The sequence below is a fragment of the Leopardus geoffroyi genome, chromosome D2 (assembly GCF_018350155.1).
Source record: "Leopardus geoffroyi isolate Oge1 chromosome D2, O.geoffroyi_Oge1_pat1.0, whole genome shotgun sequence".
NCBI lineage: Eukaryota > Metazoa > Chordata > Mammalia > Carnivora > Felidae > Leopardus > Leopardus geoffroyi.
The window spans coordinates 82,853,998-82,879,364 of NC_059334.1; the positions used below are offsets into that span (position 1 = coordinate 82,853,998).

At 47.9% G+C, this 25,367-nt stretch overlaps 1 protein-coding gene across 5 annotated transcripts in view; it reads left to right on the forward strand.

The window, feature by feature from the left end:
* DOCK1 (dedicator of cytokinesis 1) overlaps window positions 1-25,367 on the forward strand; it is a 531,830-nt gene that overhangs the window by 43,912 nt on the left and 462,551 nt on the right. For all 5 annotated transcript variants that reach the window (XR_006701760.1, XM_045439228.1, XM_045439230.1 and 2 more), the window contains exon 2: window positions 20,119-20,202. Coding sequence is in view for 4 of the 5 variants with exons in the window: in XM_045439228.1 (XP_045295184.1) it covers window positions 20,119-20,202 (84 nt within the window). In the remaining variant the exon portion in view is untranslated. The remainder of the gene's footprint in view (window positions 1-20,118; window positions 20,203-25,367) is intronic.

The window sequence follows — 25,367 nt, forward strand, 5'->3', positions numbered from 1 at the left end:
AAAGGCGTTCCCGGCTGGCCTGCGCCTGGGCAGAGTAGCGTTCTGAGCAGGGGACTGGCAGGCAAGGTGGGACCGTCAGCATTTGTCGGATTGTTCGACACTTCGTCTTGGATCCGTGCTCAGGCCTGGGTGTCCATGGCCCGTGATGTTTGTGAGCGGAGCTCCGCGAAGGGCAGTCCACCTGCAAATGCGCTTCTCAGCAAACACCTGCCGTCCTCTCCATCTCTGGGCCCTGCCCACGGAAGCTGCGTTTGTCAAGAGCTTAACTGAGGAAAGGTTTGTCTGTGTCCTCTGGGAACTTAGGCAGTGTGCTAGATGGTTCGGACAGGGATGCCAGGCGAGACCCTTGGATCACACTTGTGCACACGCCTTGTGAGGCACACACGGCCGGCAGGTGGCCCAGGCCTGGCCGGGTCAGGATTGTGGCTCCATCCTTGAAGGCCACGCTGGGACGGGCTCCCTTCCCGTTTCCCTGCTTCCCCTTGCCAGTGCGTCCGGGCCAAGCCGCCCAGTGTTGCTTCTCGTCTCTGGGAACAAGAGGGCTGTGTCTGGGCGGCCTGGCCGAGGGACTGCTCATTAGCAGTTAGCATCCGGGGTGTACCAACACATCTGAGCAGGCTTCTCCCTTCCTTCTGGAGTGCGGCCCTTGACGGGGATTTCTGGAAGGTTGGGACTGCCCTGGGAGAGGAATTAGGTGCTGATCCTGCACTTTACGCCTCCGAGCAGCTTGTGCTGAGGCCTGCCGGCCACGCGCATCTCTCCCCTCTTTGTGCTCTTGCAGAGCTGACTGGACCCTGTCCTGGCCCAGCTCATCCAGTGAGAGGAGCGAGGCTCGGGAGAGGAGCGGGAGAGCAGGGAGGAGGGGACGGCAAAGGCCTCTCCTGGAGGATGGCCGGAGAGCCTTTGTTTTGTTCTCCACGTGCATTGCAGCCAGAGGAAAGTGGATACTCGCCTTGCACCTGAACCCTTTCGAAAGTTAAGCTGGCATTTATCGTGCACGTGCTAGGGTCTCGCCCGGGGCTGGGTAGTTTTCCAGCGCACGATCTCACGCACACCTATGTGGTGCTGCCTTCTCTGTCGTCACCCCCTTTCAGAGAGAGAGAGAGAGAGAAACAGGGACTCCGAGAACTTGGGTTACTTGCCTAAGGGTTTGAGCTTGGGTTTGGAGTTGAGCCTGTGTTTCGACCCTGGAGTCTGCCTGCCCTGCTCGGAGGGAGTGCCTGACTGGTCTGCAGAGGTCAAGAGAGCGCGGCCTGATGCGCAGATGGACCAACCAGCCTCGGAGACGGGCCTATGCAACAGGGCAGTGGGGGCGAGGCGCCCCGGGGCTGGAGTCCTGGGTCGGGAGGTGTGGAGGGGCCCCCCCTCCACTTCTCAGGCACGTCACACAGGTACGCCTGTCTTCCTGCTCTCCTCTGTGAGATGGGGCAGTCGCGCCAGTTGGCTGTGCCATCCTCGTGGGAGGGGCAGGTCAGAGCGCACAGTGAGGACAGAGTGAGGACACAGTGCTTTGTCACCTGGAATGCCCCTACATGGGAGGGGCGGATGGTGGTTCTTCCCTAGAGCACACGCCTGGGAATGCGGGGCTGCGGGAGCTCCCCGCCCCCCCCCCCCCCCAGAGGTGCCTGGGAGGTTCCTTCGTGAATACCCTGTGTGTGCTCAGCTTTATTGTTTTTCCTCCAAGAGCGCTTGATTGTTTTTTAATCTTCAATTTTATATTTTATCAAAGCTAAGTAATGTAACACTCAGGAGGAGGAAATAAACAAACTGCTAAGGAACCGAATGTCTCCTTGGTGCTGAATGCATTTGTCCTGGGAGTTCCAGCACAGACGGGGCCCCTGCCTCCACGGTGGCTGGCCGCTCGGAGGCACTGGATGCTTCTGCCTTGTGCAGCTTCTCACGAAGTGCGGACACCTGTAATCAAGGCTGAAATTCCCCCCTGGTGGAAAACATGGTCACCAAAAGGTTCACGGGGAAAGGTTCCTTGCAGCCTTTTTTGCAAATAGCTCTAAGTGGGAAATAAAAAACCCAAACGTCCATCGGGAGGACGGATTGATACGTTGTGATACGTTGTCGCAGTGGAAGACTATACGCCAATAAAAAGAACAAAGCTCAGGGGCGCCTGGGTGGCGCAGTCGGTTAAGCGTCCGACTTCAGCCAGGTCACGATCTCGCGGTCCGTGAGTTTGAGCCCCGCGTCGGGCTCTGGGCTGATGGCTCAGAGCCTGGAGCCTGTTTCCGATTCTGTGTCTCCCTCTCTCTCTGCCCCTCCCCCGTTCATGCTCTGTCTCTCTCTGTCCCAAAAATAAATAAACGTTGAAAAAAAAAATAAAAAAAAAAAAAAGAAAAGAAAAAAAAATTTAAAAAAAGAACAAAGCTCAGATAGGGTACTGTGGCTCAGTCTCAGAATGTTGAGCCCAAGAAGGCGGGCAGAAAGAAGTACCTGTCCTGTAATTGCACTTACATCCAAGAATTGACCAAAGTCGTTGGTAATTTTGGCTTCCGTTAAATCCAGGAGTTGACAGAATTCATTCATGGCGAGACACATCAGGAGATGGTTTTGTGGAAGGAAAATCGGCTTGGGAGGGGCTCAAGAGTACTTTGTGGAAATGCTATTCTGGGTTTTTATGGGGTAGAGAATGAGCGATGCTCATCGAACTGATTACCTAATGTTGTGCATTTTATCACCTTCGTTTCAATGTAGATGCACGTGAGGGTATATGTGCAGATGTAGGCGAGCATACGTACGGTTCTCGCCTGTCGTATGGCTTTTGCTACGTTCATTTTTTCCTGTGTTTAGAGACAGGAGGTGCCACTGTGTTCATGCAATGCACAGGGATGTTGCTGCTTTTACCAGTGGCTTTAAACCCCTGTGGCTTCAGAAGAGCAGGTTGAAGGCGATTACAGGGTGTTACTCTGGGGCTTTGTGTTTTGACATTTTGGCACAATGTGTCTGTCTCTCCACGTCTCTGCAGAAACTGATCACGGTGACGAGGATGTCTTGACTTACAAGACAGGAAGATGGGGCGTGGGCCGATGAGGCTGGAAATTCAGGGCCCTGGTAGAAAACGCTGGTAGTTAGTAGTTCTCTAGAAGGCTGGAGTGATTTGGGTACCAGAGTGTTAGTGCCCTGGAGTATGTGCCACACGATGCCAGTGACTTCCTCCTGATTTTAGTACTTTTCCATTCTCGGCGGGCGGGGAGGCTCAGCTCCTGTGGTCTCCTCCAACCAGATCTCTTTGCCTGCAGGGTCGCCTGTGAGTGGGCGGGGAAAGGGAGACCATGGGCCAGGGGGCCAGGTAGCATCTCTCCCAGCCAGAACCCTGCTCAGAGCCCAGGTGACCCCTCATCTCTGCTGCCCCTCAGGGCCCATTGCGCTTGGGTGGTTTGCCGATGGGGCTGAGCATGTGCCGGTGCCCCGCGTGGGATCACCGGCACCATTTTCCCAAGTGAATCTGCTTCATTCCGGGTGTATGTCTGGGCCTCCAGGACGTGCCTTCCGGGTTGATTCTGCTGAGACCCTGGTCTGGGCTTCAGTTTCTAATGGGAAGTAGGTGAAAACACGACTGCAGGGTTTTCTTTTCTTTCTTTAAAGTTTGTTTATTTATTTTGAGTGAGAGAGAATGAGCAGGGGAGGGACAGAGAGAGAGAGAGAGAGAGAGAGAGAGAGATTGAATCCCAAGCAGGCTCCACAACCCTAAGCCTACCGTCAGGGTGGAGCCGGATGTGGGGCTTGAACTCATGAACCCTGAGACCATGGCCTGAGCCGAAATCGGATGCTTTACCAGACGGCCACGGAGGCGCCCCTCAGCTGCAGTGTTTTACGGCAGGTTTAAGATTCAAGCACTAGTTTTGCCAGCTGGAATTCCACGTCGATTTGTTAAGTGATTCACTCAGTCAACATTCGTGTCACCCTGGGCACCGTGGAGCGTGGGTGCAGAGATGGAAGAGGTGCCAGGCAGGTCGGGGAGCAGAGAGTGAAAGGCGCGAACCGGCCTCTGATGACTTAGGATGGGTTGCAGAAGGGGAGGCTAGAGGAGGGAGGCCTCTTTGTGGTCCATTTGCCAGACACGGGGGACCTGTGATGCGGTGGGTGCCACCAGCATTAAGTAGTGAATGGGCACTTCTCTGCTGGCCCTTTGTCAGGGGGACAGGGGGCACCGTGGGACTCCCAGTGCTCCCGTAACCGCTTGGTGGGTGGGAGTGACGGAACCTCTTCATGCAGGTGTGGGTGAGCTGCACAGCCAGGCCCCACGAGGAGGGGAAGAAAGGGCATTTCCAGACAGAAGCCAGCTTTTAGGCAGAGGCTTGGGGACACGGGTACCTGTGGTCCCATTGCGTGGGAGCTCCTCCGCTTACATTTACATAATGACAGAGGCTTCCCCCAAGCTGATTGCTAGCTCTATTTGGGACTTTTAAAAAAAAGTTTATTTGTTTATTTTGAGAGGGAGAGAGAGAGAGAGACAGAGAGAGAGAGAGAGAGAGAGAGAGAGAGAGAGACGAGGCAGAGAGGGGAGGGGCAGAGAGAGGGAGAGAGAGAATCCCAGGCAGGCTCTGCACTGTTAGCTCAGAGCTCGACGCGGGGCTCGATCTCATGAACTGCAAGATCATGACCTGAGCCAAAGTCAGATGCCTGGCTGACTGAGCCCCCCAGGTGCTCCTATTTGTGACTTTCACGTATATTTCACATATAATATGAAATAACATATAAGCATATATTTATATATATAACTTCGTAAATGCGTATGAAACACATATTTACTCACAGAGATACGTATATATTTTTTGCCATTAGGAAAAACAAATTAGCATTCTGGAATGTTCCCTACGTCCTTCCCTTTCTTTCTTTATCACCACTAATATTAGACGGAACGAAGTGAAAAAAGGAGGAGAGAAGTGGCCTTATTCTACGGAGGAAATCACCTGAGACTTCCCGCTGAAGCCCAGGAAGAAAAATCTGGGGATGTGCCAAGGGCATGCGACAAGGCGACGTTATCATTTAGTATCACAAGGAAATAGGTCTTAGCCCATTTTTTTCTATTCCTCCTTTTTTCCCATTGCCTCTGCAGTGGTGGGGACCGGGCTTGCCTCCACGCCTGAGGTCCTTGGGCCTGGGTGCGTTTTCAGTGTGCCCTTTGGTGGACCCTGTCGGGCAGCATGGGGGGAGGTGCAAGTCTGGCCAGGTCGACAGCACAGAAACTGAGACCTGTGTCCAGTCCGACACTGGCCGGGTCCTGCTGTGCGTGTCCCCATCGGGAATCTCCCCGGGACCGGCCCCTGATTGTGGAGTCCGCTGGGCCCCTGTCCCGCTTGGCTGGTGGGCTCTCTGTAGTGCCCGTCTGCAGGGAGCCTCTGGGGGCGGCCAGCGGTGTGGTTTGCCCTGCCCAGGGGGGTGGGGTCGCTGTGAAGTCCCCCAGGCCAGGGGTGTAACTGCCTGGCTGTTTCCCTAGCTCGCATTTCCCTAAGTGGCAATAACAGTTCTGCCTTGCAGAAGGATGATTCAGTCTTTCCCCCTCTCTTGTCTCTGCATCTCTTTGCTGCCGAGCAAAATGAAATGCAAAAATAAATAATTTTCAGGTCGTCTAAGTCTTTTCTTATTTGTGGGTGGATTTGCAAACACTGTCCATGAGGAAGTCTGTGGTTTTCTCTCCTAGCGCTGAGTTTATGAAAGACAAAAGTGTGGAAAAGTGGACTCTTACTTCTCCTGTCGTGGAAAAGCACAAGAGCCAGCTCCCCTCCGCGACCCAGTGTGTGTCCAGAGAAGCCGGCCCGTTGTGGGCACCGTGACCTTCTGGGCCAGGCAGAAGCGAGACGGTCGCTGGCTGGGTGCGGGCGAGGCGCACGGTGACATTTCATTCTGAAGAAAGATAGGAGAAGTATCTTTGAATTGTGTCTGTCAGCTCCATTAGGATTTGAGAAAAGACTCCTTTGTCCATTTCTTCTCACACGTCTTCGCCATCCCTCCCGCCTGCCCCCATCCGAAAAGGCGAGAAGAAATACTGGCTCACGCAGGACAGTGCCTTTATCTTGCTGTGCCCCGGCTCTGTTTTGTAATTATGTAGATGAGTTCTTTGATTCTGATATTCAAACATTGCATGAAATCCTGCCACCGGGGAGCTTATTGGCCGAGAAACCTCTCTGTTCCTAAGGAAGATAGGAGTCCAAATGAAGTACATTTGTGACATTGAAACTTTGAAAGTGGTCTCCTTTTTAGAAATGGGGGTGTTCTGTCTGTCTCTCTCATACACACACACCTGGAGGTGTTCTTGGATCTTGAGTCCATCAACCCGAATTTCCTCTTCTTTCTGGTAGGAACCTGATGTGTCACACCAGGTAAGGGAAGCGGCTACACCTGCCAGGCCCTTGTATGTGGGGCTGCTGAGTAGTTCACAGCTGCCAGTGGTGGGGGATGCTGAATCCACTGGGGGTCTTCCTTCCCACTCTAGCGGCCTTTCCTTTTATTCTTTACATCTTTTAAAATTATCGCGGTAAAATACACATCACCCAGATTTACCATTTTAACCATTTTTGGTCGTGCAGCTCTGTGGCGTTCAGTACATTTCACACTGTTGTGCAACCATCCCTGCCATCCGTCCCTAGAATTTTCCCGCCTTCCCCAAATGGAACTCTCTACTCATTAACACTAATGTCCCCCCCCCGCCCCCCCGCCCCCTTCCTCCCAGTCCCTGGGAACCACCATTCTGGTTTCTATTACTTTGACGGCTGTAGGAAACAATGTAAGAATTATACCACATCTGTCCTGCTGTAGCTGGCTTTGGCTTATTTGACTTAAGCCCTCCAGGTTCATCCATGCTATAGGGGGTGCCAGAATTTCCTTCTCATTTAAAAACAAATTAAAAACACATTTTATTATTTATTTTTGAGAGCAAGAGAGGGCACAAGTGGGGGAGGGGCAGAGAGAGAGGGAGACACAGAATTCAAAGCAGGATCCAGGCTCTGAGCTGTCAGCACAGAGCCCGACATGGGGCTCGAACCCACGAATCGTGAGATCATGACCTGAGTGGAAATCGGACACTTAACTGACTAAGCCACCCAGGCGCCCCCAGGATTTGCTTCCTTTTTAAGACTGAATCATATCCCCATTGTATGGATGGACCACATTTGCTTATCCATTCATCCCGGGGTGGACACGTGGGTTGCTTCCACACTTTAGCTCTTGTGAGTAGTGCTGCTGTGAACATGGGTGTCCACGTATCTCTTCTGGTTTTTGCTTTCAGTTCCTTTGGCTCCATACCTGCTAAGTGTAGTTGCCGAATCATCTGGTAATTCTAAGTTTAAGTTTTTGCGAGGCAGCTAAACTGTTTTTCCTAATAGCTGTACCATTTTACATTCCTACCAGCAGTATACATGGGTTCCAGTTTCTTACAGCTTTGCCAGCACTTGTTTTGTTGTTGCTGTTGTTGTTAAGTAGGCTCCACACCCAGTGTGGAGCCCGATGCAGGGCCCCAACTCACAACTCTGAGATCAAGACCTGAGCTGAGGTCAAGAGTCGGACGCTTAACCAACTGAGCCACCCTGGCACCCCTTTTCTTTTCTTTTTTTTAAGTTTCTTTTTTTATTTTGAGAGAGAGAGAGAGAGAGAGAGAGAGAGAGAGAGAACAGTGGGGGAGGGGCAGAGAGAAGGAGAGACAGAATCCCAAGCAGTCTCTGCACCATCAGCACGGAGCCCGACGTAGGGCTCAAACTCATGAACCTTGAGATCATGGCCTGACCAAGAGTCGGATGCTTAACTGACTACGCCACCCAGGCGCCCCCCTTTCTTGTTTCTTAATAATAGTCACTCAGCGAGTGTGAAGTGCTATCTTATTGTAGTTTTTGACTTGACTAGTGGTGTTGAGCATCTTTTCATGTGCCTGTTGGCCATTTGTAGATTGTCTTTGGAGCAATGTGTGTTCAGGTCCTTTGCCCATTTTTAACTTGTGCTGTTTGTTTTTTGTAATAGCTGTTGAATTGTAGGGCTTCCGTATATATTTTGGTGATCAGTTCCTTATCAGATATGATTTATCCATATTTTCTCCCCTTCTGTGGGCTGCCTTTTCACTCTGTTGATAGTTTCCTTTCATGCAAAGACCTTTAACAATTTGATGCAGTCCAACATCTATTTTGTCTTTTGTTGCTGGCGCTTCTGGCGTCACATCCAAGAAATCGTTGTGAAGTCTAGTGCCACGAAATTTTACTGCTATGTTTTCTTCTAAGAGTTTCATAGTTGTGGCTTTTGTGTTTAGGTCTTTCGTCTGTTTTGAATTAATTTTTGTGCATGATTCTTCATTCTTTTATAGACAGATGCCCACTTTGTCCAACACCATTTGTTGGAAAGACCGTCCTTTCCCCACTGACTGGTTTTGGACTCTGGACAAAATAATTTGATCCATATATGTGAGAGTTTATCCTGGGCTCTCTCTTCTCTTCTGTTGGTGCATATGTCTGTATACACCACACGGTTTTGATTACTGTAGCTTTGTAGTAAGTTTTGAAGCCCAAAAGTATGAGGCCTTCAACTTTGTTGTTTCTCAAGATTGTTTTGGCTATCTGAAGTCCCTTGGCATGGATTTTTTTTCTAGTTCTGCAAAAGCGTCTTTACAGTTTTGACGGACATTGCGCTGCATCTGTAGATCTCTTTGGGTGGCATTGAGATCTTAACGGTATTAAGTCTTCCAGTCCATGAACACGAGGTGACTTTACATTTGTTTAAGTTCTTTAATTTCTTTCGGCTGTGTTTTATAGTGTTCAGTGTGCAAGTCTTTTGCCTCCTTGGTTCAATTGATTCCGAAGTATTTTGTTGTTTTTATTCACTGTATCTTTAAAAAATATTAGAGACGGTTGTAGTAGCATCTTTGTTATTTTTTATTATTTATTTTTTTGAGAGAGAGTGGGGGAAAGGGGCAGAGGGAGAGGGGGAGAGAGAGAGAGAAGAGAAGAGAAGAGAAGAGAAGAGAAGAGAAGAGAGAAAATCTTAGGCAGGTTGCGTGTTCAGCGCGGAGCCCAATGCAGGGCTCAATTCCATGATCTTGGGATCACGACCTGGGATCATGAGCTGAAATCAAGAGTCGGATGCTGACCAGCTGAGCCACTCCGGTGCCCCTCTGGTAGCATCTTGAGAATCAGGATCATAATTTTTTTTCCTTCCTTCTTCTCTCCTGTCCTCTCCCTTTCCTTGCCTCCCTCCCTTCCTTCTTTCTTCCCTCCCTCCCTCCCTTCCATCTATTCATCCATCCATTTTAAAGGTCCTGCTGTGTGCCAGGTTACTCTTAGGTGCTTGGGAAGATTGAAACTATTGGCAGAAGCCATGCTCTGATTCAGTATGGCTCAGGACTCTGGGATGGAGACTGAGTGTTATGCCTCCAAATCAGAGAAGGAGAAGGACGGGGTTATGGGCCACAGAAGCTAGTGGTAGTGTGACTGACAGTCTCTTTTTGGAGATAGAATTTAGGAAACCCAGCCCCCGACTGCAATACAGAGTGGAGGTGTGGGACTGGTCTCTGTCCAGAGTAAAGTTCAAAGGATATATATATATATATATATATATATATATATATATATATGTATATATACACACACACACACACACACACATATATATATATGTATATATGTATATGTACATACATACATATAATCTGATTCTTTCTGCACTGTATTTTCTGAAGGGGTCCAGTGTGTGAAAGGGTTGTTTCTTAGAGGACTGGGCCCTGGGGTGGCTGGTCCCTGTGGCTGCGTGGGGCCTAGTGCATCTTTCCAACCCCAGCACCCCCTCAGCACTAGAGCAGAGCAGGAGCCCTTGAGAGTCTTGGGCAATACTGAGTGTATGTGTTCGGCATGGACTCGACAGCAGTTGATGGCCCTTTAGAACGGAGCCCTGTAGCAGACACAGACAGGGCCCTTGCCCCGGTCCCCTTAAGGACACGGTCTGTGTTTCCCCCAGCCCTGAGAAGATGCATGCCGTGGAACATTTTTTTTCCAACTGAAGGCAAGACAAAGGGAATGAGATCACAAACAGAGCAATTAATTTCCACAAATTGACTTCTTAAAGGAATTAATTAACTTTTAAATTGCTACTTGAAATCCTCAAGTCATATTTCAAGGGGACAGCGTGTGGGATAGGAAGAGCTGAGCAGATTTCAAGAAGTAATGTGCGGTCCAGCCCGCATCTTTGATGCTTTATGGAGGCTTTGAACCCGTGTGCTGACAGCAGGTTATCTCATTAGATGGAAGAGACCCAAAACAGAGATAGGAAAGCTAATGTTGTGTCTCTCTTTCTTACTGATTGAATAAGTCTCAGGCTCCTAGAGTTTTCTGCAGAGGGCAGGGTCATTTTGAAGGAGAGGATGGAATATAGGATACAGATTTTGCTTCTGCTCTGAGGCAGACCACACGAGAAGGAATACTTGGTGATCTGGTTTAATTCTGCGAATTTTTATTGAGTGCCTGTGAGGCATGGTATTAACTACTGTGGGAAATCCAATGATTAATAAATGTTTACTTCCTTCAAGGAAATCTGGTCTGAAGGGAGAGACAGATACTTAGATAAGCACTCTTACAAGGCCATGGGATTTCAGTTTATAGGAAAAAGTTGTGGAGCAAGCAATTAATTCAGATATGCACATACCTTTTTTTGAGCAGAAGAGAAAGCCAGAATTCAGGAAGATCTGGAGAAGAGTGTGATATGAAAAATGGACTTGTAGACAAGGGACCTTTGGAAGTGGAGGGAGGAAGGCATTTCCAGGGGCAGAAGGCCTCGTGGAAGGCCTGGGGAGTGGGGAGAACGGGAGGGGTGTGGGGGAGATGAGATTGGAAAGATGAGTTCAAGTCCCAGCCCAAAGGGCTTTGAATGCTGTACTGGAGACTTTACCCATTATTTGCACAGCCCAGGGAAATAGTGCAGTTTTTTGGAACAGGATTTCAGGAAGGTAACCGGGGATAGAAAAAGAGAGAGCTTATACAAGGAGATCAGCAAAAATACTAGTTTTCACTGCAGTGAGAGGTGGGGAAGCCTTGGGTCACTCAGTGGGGGTTGATGGAGACGGTCTGAAAGGGACGCCACGGGGTCCTGGGAGCTGCCATCAACTCCTTGCGCCACCTTGAGCAAGTCACAACTCCTCCGTAGGGTTCCGTGTTTTCATCTGTTAAATTGGTTGATGGACTACTGTAGGTTCTTCCCTAATGTCAGAGTAGTCAAGGTGGCGTTTTTTGTTTTTCACTCAATAGGAGTTCCGTTTCCTCAAATGCTTTTTCTGTACCAATTGGGATGGTCTTATGACTTTTCATCCTTTACTCTGTTATGTGGCGAATTACCTTGATTGGTTTTGGGATGTTACACCAACCTTGCATTCCTGGAACTCCCTCAGCTTGAGTTCTTCACTGTCAGGAAGGAGAAGTCCATCAGCGCGATGTTTAGACATTGGTGGACTTTGGAAATGCACAGGCGTGTTTGCCTGTCTGGGGAGTCCAGGCTGCTTGTTGGCTTTGCAGGGGAGCTACCGGCAGGGTGGTCTGAGGCCTAGGGAGGGCTGTGGTGGACCCTGGCCAAGGTTTGAGGAAGGGTCTATGGAAGGGGTTGGCGCTGAGGCCCTTCGTTCAGGCCAGCCTTGGCCTTACATCCCCTCCAGTGGGTGCTCAGCCATGGCAGACTCCAAGCTGCTATAAACTCTGGGGAAGGAGTTGGAACAAATTCTGTATCCACCCTCAGAGGACTGTTGTGAGGGTCAAATCAGTCTGAACGTGTGAAGCTCTGTCCACCGTCTAGCCCACAGAGTATGATCAGTCAGTGTCACCTAGTATCATCAGCAGCATGGTCACCGTCACCACCATTGCCATCACCGCTGTCCCCACCGCCACCGTGACCATCGTCACCACCACCACAGCCATCACCCCCACAACCATCGCCAGTAGCCCCACTGCCATATCACCATTGTCGCCACCAGTGTCACCACCATCCCACTGCCATCACCACCGTTACCACCACCGTCCCCACGGCCATCATCACCATCGCCACCACCGCCCCCACCATTGCCGTAGTCACCGTTATCATCATCCAAGGTATCCCGGTATTACACCATCAGCAGCAGCAGCAGCGGCTTCATCTTTAGCACCTCCAACATTAATAATAATGGTGGAAGTGGAAGGGCGAGCGGAAGCCCTCTTGTCTCATCCGAAGCCACAGTTCTTTCCCTGCATCCTCCGGCAGCCCTTTGTAGGGTCGTCAGGAGACCGAGCAGAGGGGATGGCTTTGCCGTTTCACGTCTCTGATGCATATAAGCTAAGTGAGGCACGGACCGGCCTGTTCATTTTTTCTTCTGGGAAAAGAAGGTCCGTGCTACTCACTCTGGGCCGCTGCCGACTCTTCCAGGAAAAGAATGAACAGCATTCCGGGAAAGGACCTTTATGCTGGGTTCATCTCGGCATCCTTCTCATTTCACTTTTCACACGGGCAGCGCGGCAAGCTGCCGTCCAGGGTTGAGAAGGGCAGCTGAATGCGCACGTGCACCCAGCCGTCGACACCCGCCTTTCGCCAGGCGATTAAAAAAGGCAGATAGGTTTGGGGAGGAGGAATGTATTAGGCATCCAGCCCACCAGCCAGACGGAGGTGAATCCGAAGATGTGAACGGACACGGGTTGACCGTTTTCTCTGGCAGAGTCATTCCCGGGTCCTGACAGATCAGAAAAACAAAGAAGACAAATGGGCAGCTTGCAAAGAGGCTGCCGTCTTTGTGCTTCTACCAAGTGAAGACATGTTGCAGATGTCATCTGTCATCATCAGCTTAATAAAGGAGAAGATGTTTCTGCTCTTTCTCGTGCTGTTCTCCGCCCCCCTCACAGAGGGGCAGCTCTGAAAGGTCAGATCACCAGATTAGGAATAGTGTCTTATATTGAATACTTCTGGGTTTGTTAACGAAAAATTCATTGCCTTGTCTTCATTGTCCTATCGCCCAAGAATTGGGGAGCATCGGCCACGGACGGACTGGTCAGATTCAGATGCCCGCGGTTGGGAGCCTGTGTCAGTGCGCCTTCAGCAGTAAATAAATAGCCTCAAAACACTCCTTTTGCGTTGTCGTCCGTATACCTCCCTGTATGCTTCCTATGGCCGCTGTAACCAATGGGCACAAACTCAGTAGCTTAGACAACACCTGCTTACGATGTTACAGCTCTGGAGGCCAGAGGTCCTGAAATCGAGGTGTGGGCTGTGTTCCTTCTGGAAGGTCGAGGGGGGAGTCCACTTCCCTACCTTTTCTGGCTGACGGGGGTCACCTGCATTCCAGGGTGTGTGGCTCCTTCCTTGAATGACTCCGATCTGTGCTGTGTCCTGTCTTCTGACTCTGAGTCTGGCCCTCCTGCCTCATGTGGAACCTTCGGATCGTATTGGCTCCACCTGGATAATCCAGGATTAGCATCCCCAGTGGAGATCCTCACCCCTGATGCCCCTGCAAAGACCCCTTTGCCACGTAAGGTGGTAACATCCTTACAGGTTCCAGGAACTCAGATGTTGATGTCTTTGGCGGGGTGTGGGGGGCATCCTTCCATCCAGCACACTTCCCCCTCCCTCCCACTCCCTTGGCCAATAATCTTATATAGTTGAGTCTTTTAATTTGCCTTTAAATATGGGATTGTTTAGGCTGTGATACTAAGAACAAAGGCCAGGAGGGCTGGGCAGCCACTGTGGTGGTCTTAGCTCTGCTGTGTCATTTGGGGCCACAGGCATGAATGCTCAAAGGTCCTTTTTCCCCTTCATCTATAAAATCGGGGGTCTTTAAGTCCCCTTTCATAGTTAAATTTGAAGTTTCTTTTCTCACGACTGCTATTTCTGCCTGCTTCAGAGATGGAGGGGCAGATGCCTAAAGAGTTTTGCCTGTGTGCCTTATAAATTCACACGGGCCTGAATGTGTTTATAGTGGACGTGTCCGCTTTATTTTATTTTTATTATTTTTGATGTGTTTATTTTTTCCATGTCTTCCAACAGTATAGACATGCTGGCAGGGATGCTGTTAAGAGCTGTGACAAATGCATTTATGGCCCCTAAAGGCTTAGGAATATGGTTCTGCAGAACCAGGAAAGGCTGGGCATATGCTCCGAGCTCCCTTTACCTAATGCGGTTATTTCTTGTTAAGATTCGCCATAAAATGCTAAATAAACTTAATAACTACTAATAACCGTTTATGCCAGTTGAGGACATTTAAAACTTTATGAATTTTGGTGGAAATACAGGAAAATGCCTACGGACATGGACTTTTCTTCATGTATATGGTTTTTGATGTTTTAGGATTTTTGTGATCATGTGTTAGTCTGCTCGCTTTGGCTTTTTAAAAAGGATTCTGGTAGTGATAGAAGTCTTTATTGAAGTAAAAACAAAACACTCCCAACCACCACGAGAGCCTTTATCATTTGTTGATAAGGGATACCCGGTGTTCAAATCACCAAATCCGTCTGTGGCATTATTTTCTTTAAGACCCAAAATACACACGTAATCCTATGAGGTGTGGATTTCTAGAGCCTTATTTTATGGGGAAAGCTGAATATGGAGAAGGTAGGTCATTTGCTGGAGGTCACCCCGGTCTTCAAGGGTAGAGGCGTTACCCTGTGCATTTCGTTTGGCTCCAGGGACCATGGGTGGGAATGCCAGGGAGTCCGCCTGGGCCTGGCCGGCCTTGCCAGCTACAGGTAGCTCAGGAATGCAGTGGACAGCAGGAAGTATGCCATGATGGGGACGTTCGGAGAGGGGACTGAGAGAGAAACATACTGGGCCTGGCCTTCTGGAAGAGGTGCACCTGCTGGGAAAACCCCATCGGTGGCGGGGAGGGTAGGTTGGTCCACACAGGTGTGGCACAGGCTGGCTTCTGTCTTTCAGGGAGAGGCAGGGATAGGAACCCCTCCTGGGGTCCATACTGTGTGTGGCTGGAGGAAGGAGAGGCGACGTGGTCAGGTGGTGGAGGGCCTCCCGTACTTGCCAGAGTTTGCACATGATATGATCAAGGAGAATTTTAAAGATGGACACAGTGAAATTCCACCGGAGAATAGCCTGGTCTGGCAGAGAGTTCAGGATGGATGGATGAGAAATTGATCAGGAGTTTGAAGATGAGTTTTACATTTAGTCTACTATGTTTTTAGGTAGGATCCATTGGAAAGGAGGAACATCACTGTATCACTGTCCTTCCTTTTTTCCTTCCTTCCTTCCTACCTGTGACTGGAAGTTTGTACCTCTTAATTCTACCTGTTTCAACATCCCGCATCCAACTCCTCTTCAGCACCCACCAGTTTGTTCTCTGTATTTGTCTATTTTTTAGTTTTTTTTGTTGTTGTTGTTCATCTGTCTTTTAGATGCAACATATAAGTGAGATGATACGGTATTTGTCTTTGTCCTTCTTATTTCACTTAATACCCTCTGGGTCCATCCATGTTGTTGAAAATGGCTGGGTGTCCTTCTTTTTTATGGATGAGCACTGTTCCGTTGTGCTCACATCTTTATCCGTTCCTCTATCACTGGACACTTGGGTTCTTCCAAATCTTGGCTATTGTTTTTGTTATGTATATTTATTTATTTTGAGAGGTGGGGGAAGGGCAGAGAGAGGGGGAGAGAGAGAACCCCAAGCAGGCTCCACGCTGCTTGGCACACAGCACGATTCAGGACTTGAGCCCATGGCTGCGAGATCACAACCTGAGCTGATATCAAGAGTCAGATGCTTAACCGATTGAGCCACTCATGTGCTCCCATTTCTTGGCTATTGTAAATAATGCTGCAGTAAACTAGGGGTGCAGATATTTTTTGGAATTAGTGTTTTCACTTTCTTTGGGTAAATGTCCAGTAGGGATTGCTGGATCATATGATATTTATATTTTAAATTTTTTGAGGACCCTCCATACTGTTTTCCACAGTGGCTGCGTAATTTACATCCCCATAAACAGTGCATGAGGGTTCCTTTTTCTCCACATCCTCGCGACCACTTGTTATGTCGTCTTTTTGATTCTAGCCGTTCTGACAGGTGTGAGGTGATTATTATTTAATTGTGGGTCTGATCTGCACTTCCCTGGTGATTAGCGATGTTGAGCATCTTTTCGTGTGTCTGTTGGCCATCTGTATGTCCTCTTCGGGAAAGTGTCTATTTAAGTTCTCTGTCCATTGTTTTAAATTTAAATTTTAGTTAGTGAACGTACAGTGCAATATTGGTTTCAGGAGTAGACTGTAGTGATTCAAAACTTACAACACCCAGGGCTCATCACAGGTGCCCTCCTTCATGCCCATCCCCCATCTACCTCCCTCCCTCCACCCACAGTTTGTTCTCTATCGTTAAGAGTCTCTTGCGTCTTGGGTGCCTGGGTGGCTAAGTCCATTGGTGTCCAACTCTTGATTTGGGCTCAGATCACGATCTCAAGGTTTGAGAGATTGAGCCCTGTGTTGAGTATGGAGCCTGCTTGGGATTTTCTCTCCCCCCTTCTCTCTCTACCCCTGCTCTGCTTTCTCTCTCTCCCAAAATAAATAAATAAATAAGCACTGTGGTTTGTTTCCCTTTCTTTTCTTCCCCCCTTCCCATATGTTCATCTGTTTTATTTCTTAAGTTCCACATATGAGTGAAATATGCTATTTGTCTTTCTCTGCCGTATTTTTCATAGCACATTATATTCTAGCTCCATCCACATCATTGCAAATGGCAAGAGTTCATTTTTGATGGCTGAGTAATATTCCTGTGTGTGTGTGTGTGTGTGTGTGTGTGTGTGTGCGCACACATACATATGCCACATCTTTATCCATTTATCAGCTGATGGACACTTGGGCTGTCTCTGTAATTTGGCTATTGTTGATAATACTGCTATAAATATTGGGGAGCATGTACCCCTTTGAATCTGTATTTTTGTATCCTTTGGGTAAATACCTACTAGTGCCATTGCTGGATCGTAGGGTAGTTCACTTTTTAGTTTTTTTTTTTTTTTCAACGTTTATTTATTTTTGGGACAGAGAGAGACAGAGCATGAATGGGGGAGGGGCAGAGAGAGAGGGAGACACAGAATCGGAAACAGGCTCCAGGCTCTGAGCCATCAGCCCAGAGCCTGACGCGGGGCTCGAACTCCCGGACCGCGAGATCGTGACCTGGCTGAAGTCGGACGCTTAACCGACTGCGCCACCCAGGCGCCCCTACTTTTTAGTTTTTTGAGGAAGCTCCATACTGTTTTCCAGAGTGGCTGCACCAGTTTGCATTCCCACCAATAGTGCATGGGGGTTCCCCTTTCTCTGCATCATCGCCAGCACCTGTTGTTTCTTGTGTCATTGCTTTTAGTCAGTCTGATAGGTGTGAGGTGGTATCTCATTGTGGTTTTGACTTGTATTTCCCTGATGATGACTGACGTTACATATTTTTTCATGTATCTGTTAGCCATCTGGATAATCTTCTTTGGAAAAATGCCTGCTTATGTCTTTTGCCCATTTCTTCACTGGGTTATTTGTTTTTTGGGTGTTGAGTTTGGTAAGTTCTTTATGTATTTTGGATACTAACCCTTTATCAGATAATGTCCTTTGCAAATATCTTCTCCCATTCTGTAGGCTGCCTTTTAGTTTTGTTGATTGTTTCCTTTGCTGTGCAGAAGCCTTTTGTCTTGATGAAGTCCCGATAGTTCATGTTTGCTTTTGTTTCCCTTGCCTCCGGTGACGTGTCTAGTAAGAAGTTGCTGTGGCTGAGGTCAGAGAGGTTGCTGCCTGTGTTCTCCTTTAGGATTTTGATGGTTTCCTGTCTCACTTAGGTTTTTTCATCCATTTTGAATTTTTTTGTGTGTATGGTATAAGAAAGTGGTCCAGTTTCATTCTGCATGTCGCTGTCCAGTTTTCCCAACACCGTTTGTTAAAGCCCGACCTATTTTTTAATTGGATTGTTTTGTGTTGGTGTTGAGTTGTATACGTTCATTGTGTATTTTGGATACTACCCTCTCATCAGATGTATCATTTGCAAATATCTTCTCCTATTCAGTAGTTTGTCCTTTTGTTTTGTTGATGGTTTCCTTCTCTATGCAAAAGCTTTTTATTTTGCTACAGTCTCAATAGTTTATTTTCACTTTTGTGTCTCTGCCTGAGGAAACATATCTAGAAAAGTATTTCAGTGGATGATGTCAGAGAAATTACTGCCTGTGTTTTCTTCTAGGAGATTTATGGTTTCAGATTTCACATGTAGGTCCTTAATCCATCTTGAGTTTATTTTTGTGTGACGTGTAAGAAAGTGGTCCAGTTTCATTCTTTTGCACGTAGCTGACAGGTTCTCCCAACGCCATTTGTTGAACAAACTGTCTTTTCCCTGTTGTAAATTGTTGCTTCCTTTGTTGTTGCTTAATTGACCGTATAAGCATGGGTGTATTTTGGGGCTATCTATTCTGTTCTATTGATCGATTTGTCTGTTTTGTGCCAAAACCATACTGTTTTGATTCTACAGTTTTGTAGTATAGTTTGAGATCTGGGTACTTTGTACTTCTTTCCATATGTTTTCTTTCTTTCTTCTTCTTCCTTTTTTTTTTTTTTTGGAGAGTGGGCTACCTGTACTTTTTGTGTCTTTAACACTTTCTAATAGCCTTTTTCCACTGTGATAGTTACCTTCACCTCATCATGCTGGAGCAAAATTGTGGTCTGCATTTAATGGTATGACTTTTTTAGGTGCTTCTCTAAGAGAAATAGGAACTGCTGGATGTCCAGATGAACAATGGTTTCAGAGATTTGTTGAGTATCACTACTTTTAAGAATTTCTTCTTAATGTTGAACATATTTTTGCCCGTTTAGTTGTAACATAACTTTTTGGCTCAGTATCAACATTGGTGATATAATAATTAAAAAAATCAGTTTAGTGGGACACCTGGGTGGCTCAGTCGGTTGGGCATCTGACTTCAGCTCGAGTCATGATCTCTTGGCTGGTGGATTCAAGCCCCACATCGGGCTCTGTGCTGACAGCTCGGAGCCCAGAGCCTGATTTGGATTCTGTGTCTCCCTCTCTCTCTGCCCCTCCCCCACTAGTGCTCTGTCTCTCTCTGTCTCTCTCTCTCTGTCTCTCAAAAATAAACATTAAACAAAAAATCAGTTTGGTTTCTAAAGAATATTCAGTCCATGTGTAATTGATTCATAGTTAGGAAATAATTATTTAATTAAAATATCTATTAGTGGAAATATAGACAGTATGTCAGGTGATAATTAAAATGATAATTAAAATACTCTTCCTCTTGCAAACATTCAGCCATAAAAGGGAATAAAGTTCTGATACATGGGATAGTATGCATGAGCCTTAAAACATTCTGTTGAAGAAGCCAGATAGAAAAAGGACAGTATTGTTTGATTCTATTTATTTATTTATTTATTTATTTTTAAATGTTATTTATTTTTGAGCGAGAAAGAGAGCGTGAGCGAGGGAGGGGCAGAGAGAGACGGAGACAGAGGATCAGAAGCGAGCTCTGTGCTGAGAGTGCAGAGCCTGATGTGGGGCTGGAACCCACAAACCGTGAGATCATGACTGGCGCTGAAGTCAGACGCTCAACCGACTGAGTCACCCAGGCGCCCCTGGTTGATTCCATGTAGATGAGGCAGGTGGAGTAGTCACGCTTCTGAGGGATGGAGAAGGACCACAGGTTCTCAGGGGCTCGGGGGAGGGGGAACGCGGAGGTACCGCTAACCGGGTATGGAGTTTGTGTTTGGAGCGACGGAGAGGTTGTGTATGTTGCTGGTGGTGATGATTGTGCGGCACCGTGGACGTCACCGTCGCCCTTGTATTGGAACTTACAAGTGGTCAAAACGGCAGATTTCACATCCTCCTTCTTGACCGTGTTAGCGTGGGTGTATTTCTGGGCTGTCTACAGTGTTCTGTTGATCTGTGTGTCTGTTTTTGTGCCACTGCCACACTGCGTCGATCACTAGAGATTTGTAGGACCACACTAAGAAAAATCACTTACGGTTGCGTGGGGTTACGGGTTTCTTCTACTTGACGACTCTTTATATTTGTCTCTTGAAAGAAAAGGCTACTTTTGAGGCTGTCCGGGAGGTTGATCCAGGCACGGACTGGATGCGTTTCAACATGAAAAACAAGCAGGAACAAGGCAGCAAAGTCCCTTCTACCTCTGCTGATATCTTCTTATCCCTTTTTCTTCACAGCTTTTTATAACTACGATGCCAGGGGCGCGGATGAACTTTCTCTACAAATAGGAGACACTGTGCACATCTTAGAAACATATGAAGGTGCGTATGCTTCTGGTGTCTTTTCTCTTACCATTTTGGGCAGTTAGCACACTTTTTCAGTGTTTCCAAAATAGGTGTCAACACGAGTCTTTCTCATACGATCGCTTTTCTTGCATGATGGATGCCATTTCAGGTGAGGGTAGTCATGAGGCTATTTGTTATTTAAATGATACTTTATTACAATGAACCCCAAACTAAAAATTCTGAATTTTAGACTCTAAAGTTTTCTGGGGAAATAGCTGTTTTCATTAAAAACAACAGAACCCTTTGGTTCCTTTTTTGCAAATGTATATAAATCTTGACTATGAATAACTGACCACTTGAAAAAATAATGGAAAGAAATATTTAAGATATTTTAGCGTTTAAGTGATTGTTTTGATGTATTTGATGTATCCGGTAAGACTTCTTCTGTTCTCGTTTAGATTTGTTAACAACACCCTCAAAGGAACCAAGATTGTTGTTTTTTTTTTTTCTTTGACCCTGTTTTCTTAGAGGTGATTGGAGTTTGTCACAGCTCTGTGGGACATGGTCCAGTGAAGCAACCATTACCCAATAGATTAGAAATCCTGTAAATGTACTTTTGTGACAGTGGTTCTTAAATGTCTTTGATTTTTCACACCGTTGTTTTTTTTTTTTTTTAATGTTTATTTATTTTGAGGAGAGAGAGAGACAGAGTGCGAGCAGGGGAGGTGCAGAGAGAGAGGGAGACACAGAATCTGAAGCAGGCTCCAAGCTCTTGTCAGCACAGAGCCGGATGCGGGGCTGGAACTCACAGACCGCGAGATCATGACTTGAGCCGAGGTCGGAGGCTCAACCTACTGAGCCACCCAGGCGCCCCCACACAGTTGGTTTTTGTCTTTAGTGTCGTGCATATCATTAGAAGCCCCCCCACCCCCCACGCCTTGTTCTGAGGTTACTGTCACACAGAAGGGGAGCAACGATGGCCTGGACGTCTGAAACTCCTCAGATCTGGACGTTTTTGTAAAATTGTGTTTTACCATTGGTGGCTTTATTTCCTGCTTGAAGGGGCGACTCCCGTAGAGCAGATGAATGAAAAGAACTGATTAAAATCGATCATTTCAATAGAAAAATTGCTTTTAGGTTGGGTTTAGCTAAACCCTTCCAGTAGGAGGTGGGGGTAAGAGAGGAGATTGAAGTCACCCGGTCGTAATCGGTGAACTGGGCTTCACACTCCGTTCAGGAAATCACTTTGCACAAGAGCGAAGCAGACGTGAGCCTCTGTGCGCCAGGCAGGCTGTGGCTTGCTGCAGTGTTCCTCCCAGGCCACTAGGAATAACCCCGAGGCCATGTCCCTGGTTTGCCCTTGTGACTCACGTGGGCTTAGAATTCTAGTCCCTTTGCGTCTTTAACCCTAAAATCGTCCTGGTAGGGGAAAGAAAAAATCAGCTTTAGTGTCGTCTGCCTGGAAGCAGATGTAACTGTGAAAACAGACCCTGTCCTTAAGTGAATGAGTAGTTGTGATGGGTGCCTTCTGCTTGTTTTCAGTTTTTATAGCTGACAGTTGGATTGCCGTATCTGCTCTCGGTATCTATTGCCAGTGTTGGAGAGGAAGCAGGGAGAAATTAAGTAGAGGTTAGGGATCAAACCTCTCATCTCAGACAGTTTACTGATCTGAAGGCAAAAGTGCTCTTACATGTTTTTTGTGTTTGACCCCGCTCAGTTGAAGTTGAAATCCTGGTTAATAAACTCTGGGCGATGACGTCATTCCTAAAGAGATAGCAATTTCCGGTCAGTCTGGGCACGCAGAGACTGCTACCTCTTGTCCTTTGCTTCATAAGAAGAATGGACTCTTCAAACAGTGGGATCCTATGACGAGCCAGCGATCCTTGCTGTACATTTGACTTGAAAAAAAAAAAATTGGCTAGCAGGCATCGTGGTAAAGGATCCTTCGGTGAGCATTCAGTTTCTGGGCTAGTCAGTCTTCCAGATTCTGAGTAAAACGCTCCAATCTTTGTAAAGACCCTTTCACACAAAACAAATTCCTTTCCCGTGACAACTGTCGTTTTGGTTTCAATCAGAATCTGATCAGAGAAATGCTTCTGGGGAAGTACTTTTGGCTTTGGGAAACTTGGTGTCTTTGTTCATCAAATAAAAATGGCATAATTGTTTTTCTGTTCTTCCCATTTGTTCTATGTAAGTTTCACGGATCGTGTTTGAGTTCGGCATTTTTTTTCTCTTTCCTCCTCTCCCCTCCTACATTTCCTCTAAGAAAATGTACTTCTGTTTGTCAAATTTAATTTTCTTTTTCTGTGTGATCCTTTTCAGGATATGACTTGGATTTCTGCAGAGAATATACATTCTAGATGATCACTCTTTATAGTAAGGTTCAAAGAACAAATTTACTTTAAGTTGCGGTTAATTTCTCTCTCTCGGGCTCATGAGGGCCTGGAGCTTAGAGCGAAGAAAAAGCAGTTTACAGGTCACTGTGCAGGCGGAAGGAACTTGGAGGGTTCATTGAAGGCATGCCCCTGCCTGTAAGCAGTGCCCAGGCTCAACCAGACTGGAGAGGCGAGCCACGGTCCCGTGTTTATTAATTGATTCTCCGGTGAACGGTCCTGCCACCTGCTCATTTCCATGTGGCTCTTGGGGGCTGGATGCTGCACTCCAGGGAGGTTGCAGGCTGTGTACAAAGATTAGGAAATTATTCTTTTGTTTAAACCACTATCTGGAACTGAATATATTCAAATTTTTACAGGGGTAGTAATATATTTTCTCCCCAAATACACATGAATTCCTTTCTGGGCCATCAGCATGTGTCCGTCGAAGGCCTTGTGAGACAGTGGGAGTTTCCTGGGGCCTTTCTAGCAAAGTACCACACACCGGGTGGCTTAAACAGACAGCAGAGGTGTGTTCTCTCCCAGGGCTGGAGGCTGGTAGTCCGAGATCAGGATGTGGGCTGTGCTGGTTCCTCTGAGGGCCGTGAGGGAGAAGCTATTCCGTGCATCTCCCCGGCTTCTGTGGTTTGCCGATAGTCTTTGGTGTTCTTAGACTGTAGACGCAACACTCTGGTTTCTGCTTCGTCTTCACATGGCAGCGTCTTGTGTGTGTCTCTGTCTGCTTCTCCTTTTGATAAGGACGCCAGGGCCCGGTATAATGAGATCATTTTAACTCGATCATTTGCAAAGACCTTATTTCCAGATAAGGTCACATTTATGGATAGAGTTAGGACTTCAGCATCTATTTTGAGGGACACAGTTTAACCCGTGGCAGACTGGAGAAGGCAGTCACGTTGCTAAGGCTCTCGTCTCATAGAAGACCACTGAGCCGTCCCGCCCAGCCTCCACTCAGCAGACATCCTTTGCAAGTTGTCCCAGGCGACCAGCCGCCTGGCCCTGGCCCCGTGGCCGAGCGCCGTAGCTGTGGTTACCATCTTCCTGGGGATGGTTATTTTGTGCGCTGAGATTTCGGCCGCAGGGCTGACTGTGCCCCCATGCAGCGGGACGCCGGTTGGTGCTTTCTCCAGAATGCCCGTTGTGCACGTGGATGCTGACCATGCAGACGCGATTTGGTCACGTCTGGGTTTTGACTCTCTTGTGCAGCACTCGGGGCAGGTCACCATGCACCTGACATAAGTGAATGTCCTGTCCATCTTCGGGCAGCTACTTAGACACTGGGCCGATCCCAGAACCTTGGTGACGGTGGTTCTCACCTGCCCACCCTTGAAGAAACTCCAGCTTCTTCCGCATGCATGTTCCGTCCTTGATGCTGATGGCTTCTCAGGGCACAGTGAAGGCACCTTTCCCCATGCTGCTCTGCCTAGCACCCCTTCTCCCTCCTCCATCTGACTGGCCATGGGGCGTCCTTGAAGACTCAACCCGAGCACATCCTGCCTGGGCAAAATCTCCCTCCTGTCTGCCTCCCACCTCCTTTGCTCTGCCTGGTACCGTCCCGTCTCGGCACCACCCCTGGACTTGAGTGACTGTGTTCCTCCTGTTGTTCAGCTGGGGACGCTGTGTGGTACTCGCTGGCTCGGCTGCCGTTTTCCTGTGCTGGACCGTGTGCTCCCTGAGATTAGGGGCTGAGTCTTGCCCATATTTGCCTGTCTCTTAGGTGGGTGTCTCTTGTTTGAAGCAGGTTGGTTGACTCCACGGAGAGGAGACCACTCGTGAGCTCTGCCTGGGAGAAGTTTATCAGCCCGTTACTACTACTGGCCCTGGACCTCCTGCTCCCGATTCTCTTATATCTCCTTCCTTCCTTGAAAAAAGACTTTGCAGGGATATCTTCTCTCCTTCGAGCTACAGTCTCTGTCCTGCAACACGGTGTGGCCCCTGCTTCCCTTAGGAGGTCTTATGATTTGTGAGCTCACGCACGTCAGAAATTCGGTCTCCTCTCTTTCTGTATTTTGCTCTGTCTAGTGTGGTCTCTGGCACATACATAGTGTGTGGGCTCAGTCGGTTGAAGGAATAATGTATGCAAATAATCTTGGGGAGGAAGATGATAGGTTTTCATTTTGCTTAGGAAGGCAGTTAAGAAACTATTACCAGCTATTGTTCCAACGTTAAAAAAAGACAAGACTCCCTACATTTTATCCCCAAGGCTCACCCCTTTCTTCCCCTCTTCCCATGGAAAACCCTTTCACCATGTTTGAAGTGGATGTTCCTGTTCTTGTCCTGTTTGGCATGCATGTACTTTTCATGTATATAAATGTGAGCATAGCTCTCGTTTTGTTCTTTACTTTTTTACCCAGCGCTACATTTTAAGACGCGCACCTGTTTATTTTTAGCGTTCTGTTTAGTTCACAGCTCCCACTGCTGTGTGTGCGCTCCCCATGTTTTATCGACAGCCTTCCCAGCTCTGGGCACTCAGATCCCCTCCACTGACACCACCCCACATCACGCTGCATGGGTATCCTGCATCTGTCCCGCGGATGTGCAAGGGCGGGTGTGCGCGTGTCTTTCCCAGGGACGCCTTCCCAGGTAGTGGTTGTCGGTTGCAGGCCGTGGGGACAGATGCTTTGGAGAAGTAGAGAAGGTTGCTCCCCTTCGGTTCCTGCAGGCTGTACTCTTCCCCACGGTGCCCAGGGCTGCCCATATCGTGCAGCATAACAATTTTTACCCCTAAAGTTTGGGCAGTAAAATTGTGTCTGATTATTATGAAGTTTGAGCCTCTCTTTGCTCAGGGGTAAGTCCTTGGACTTCTTCTAT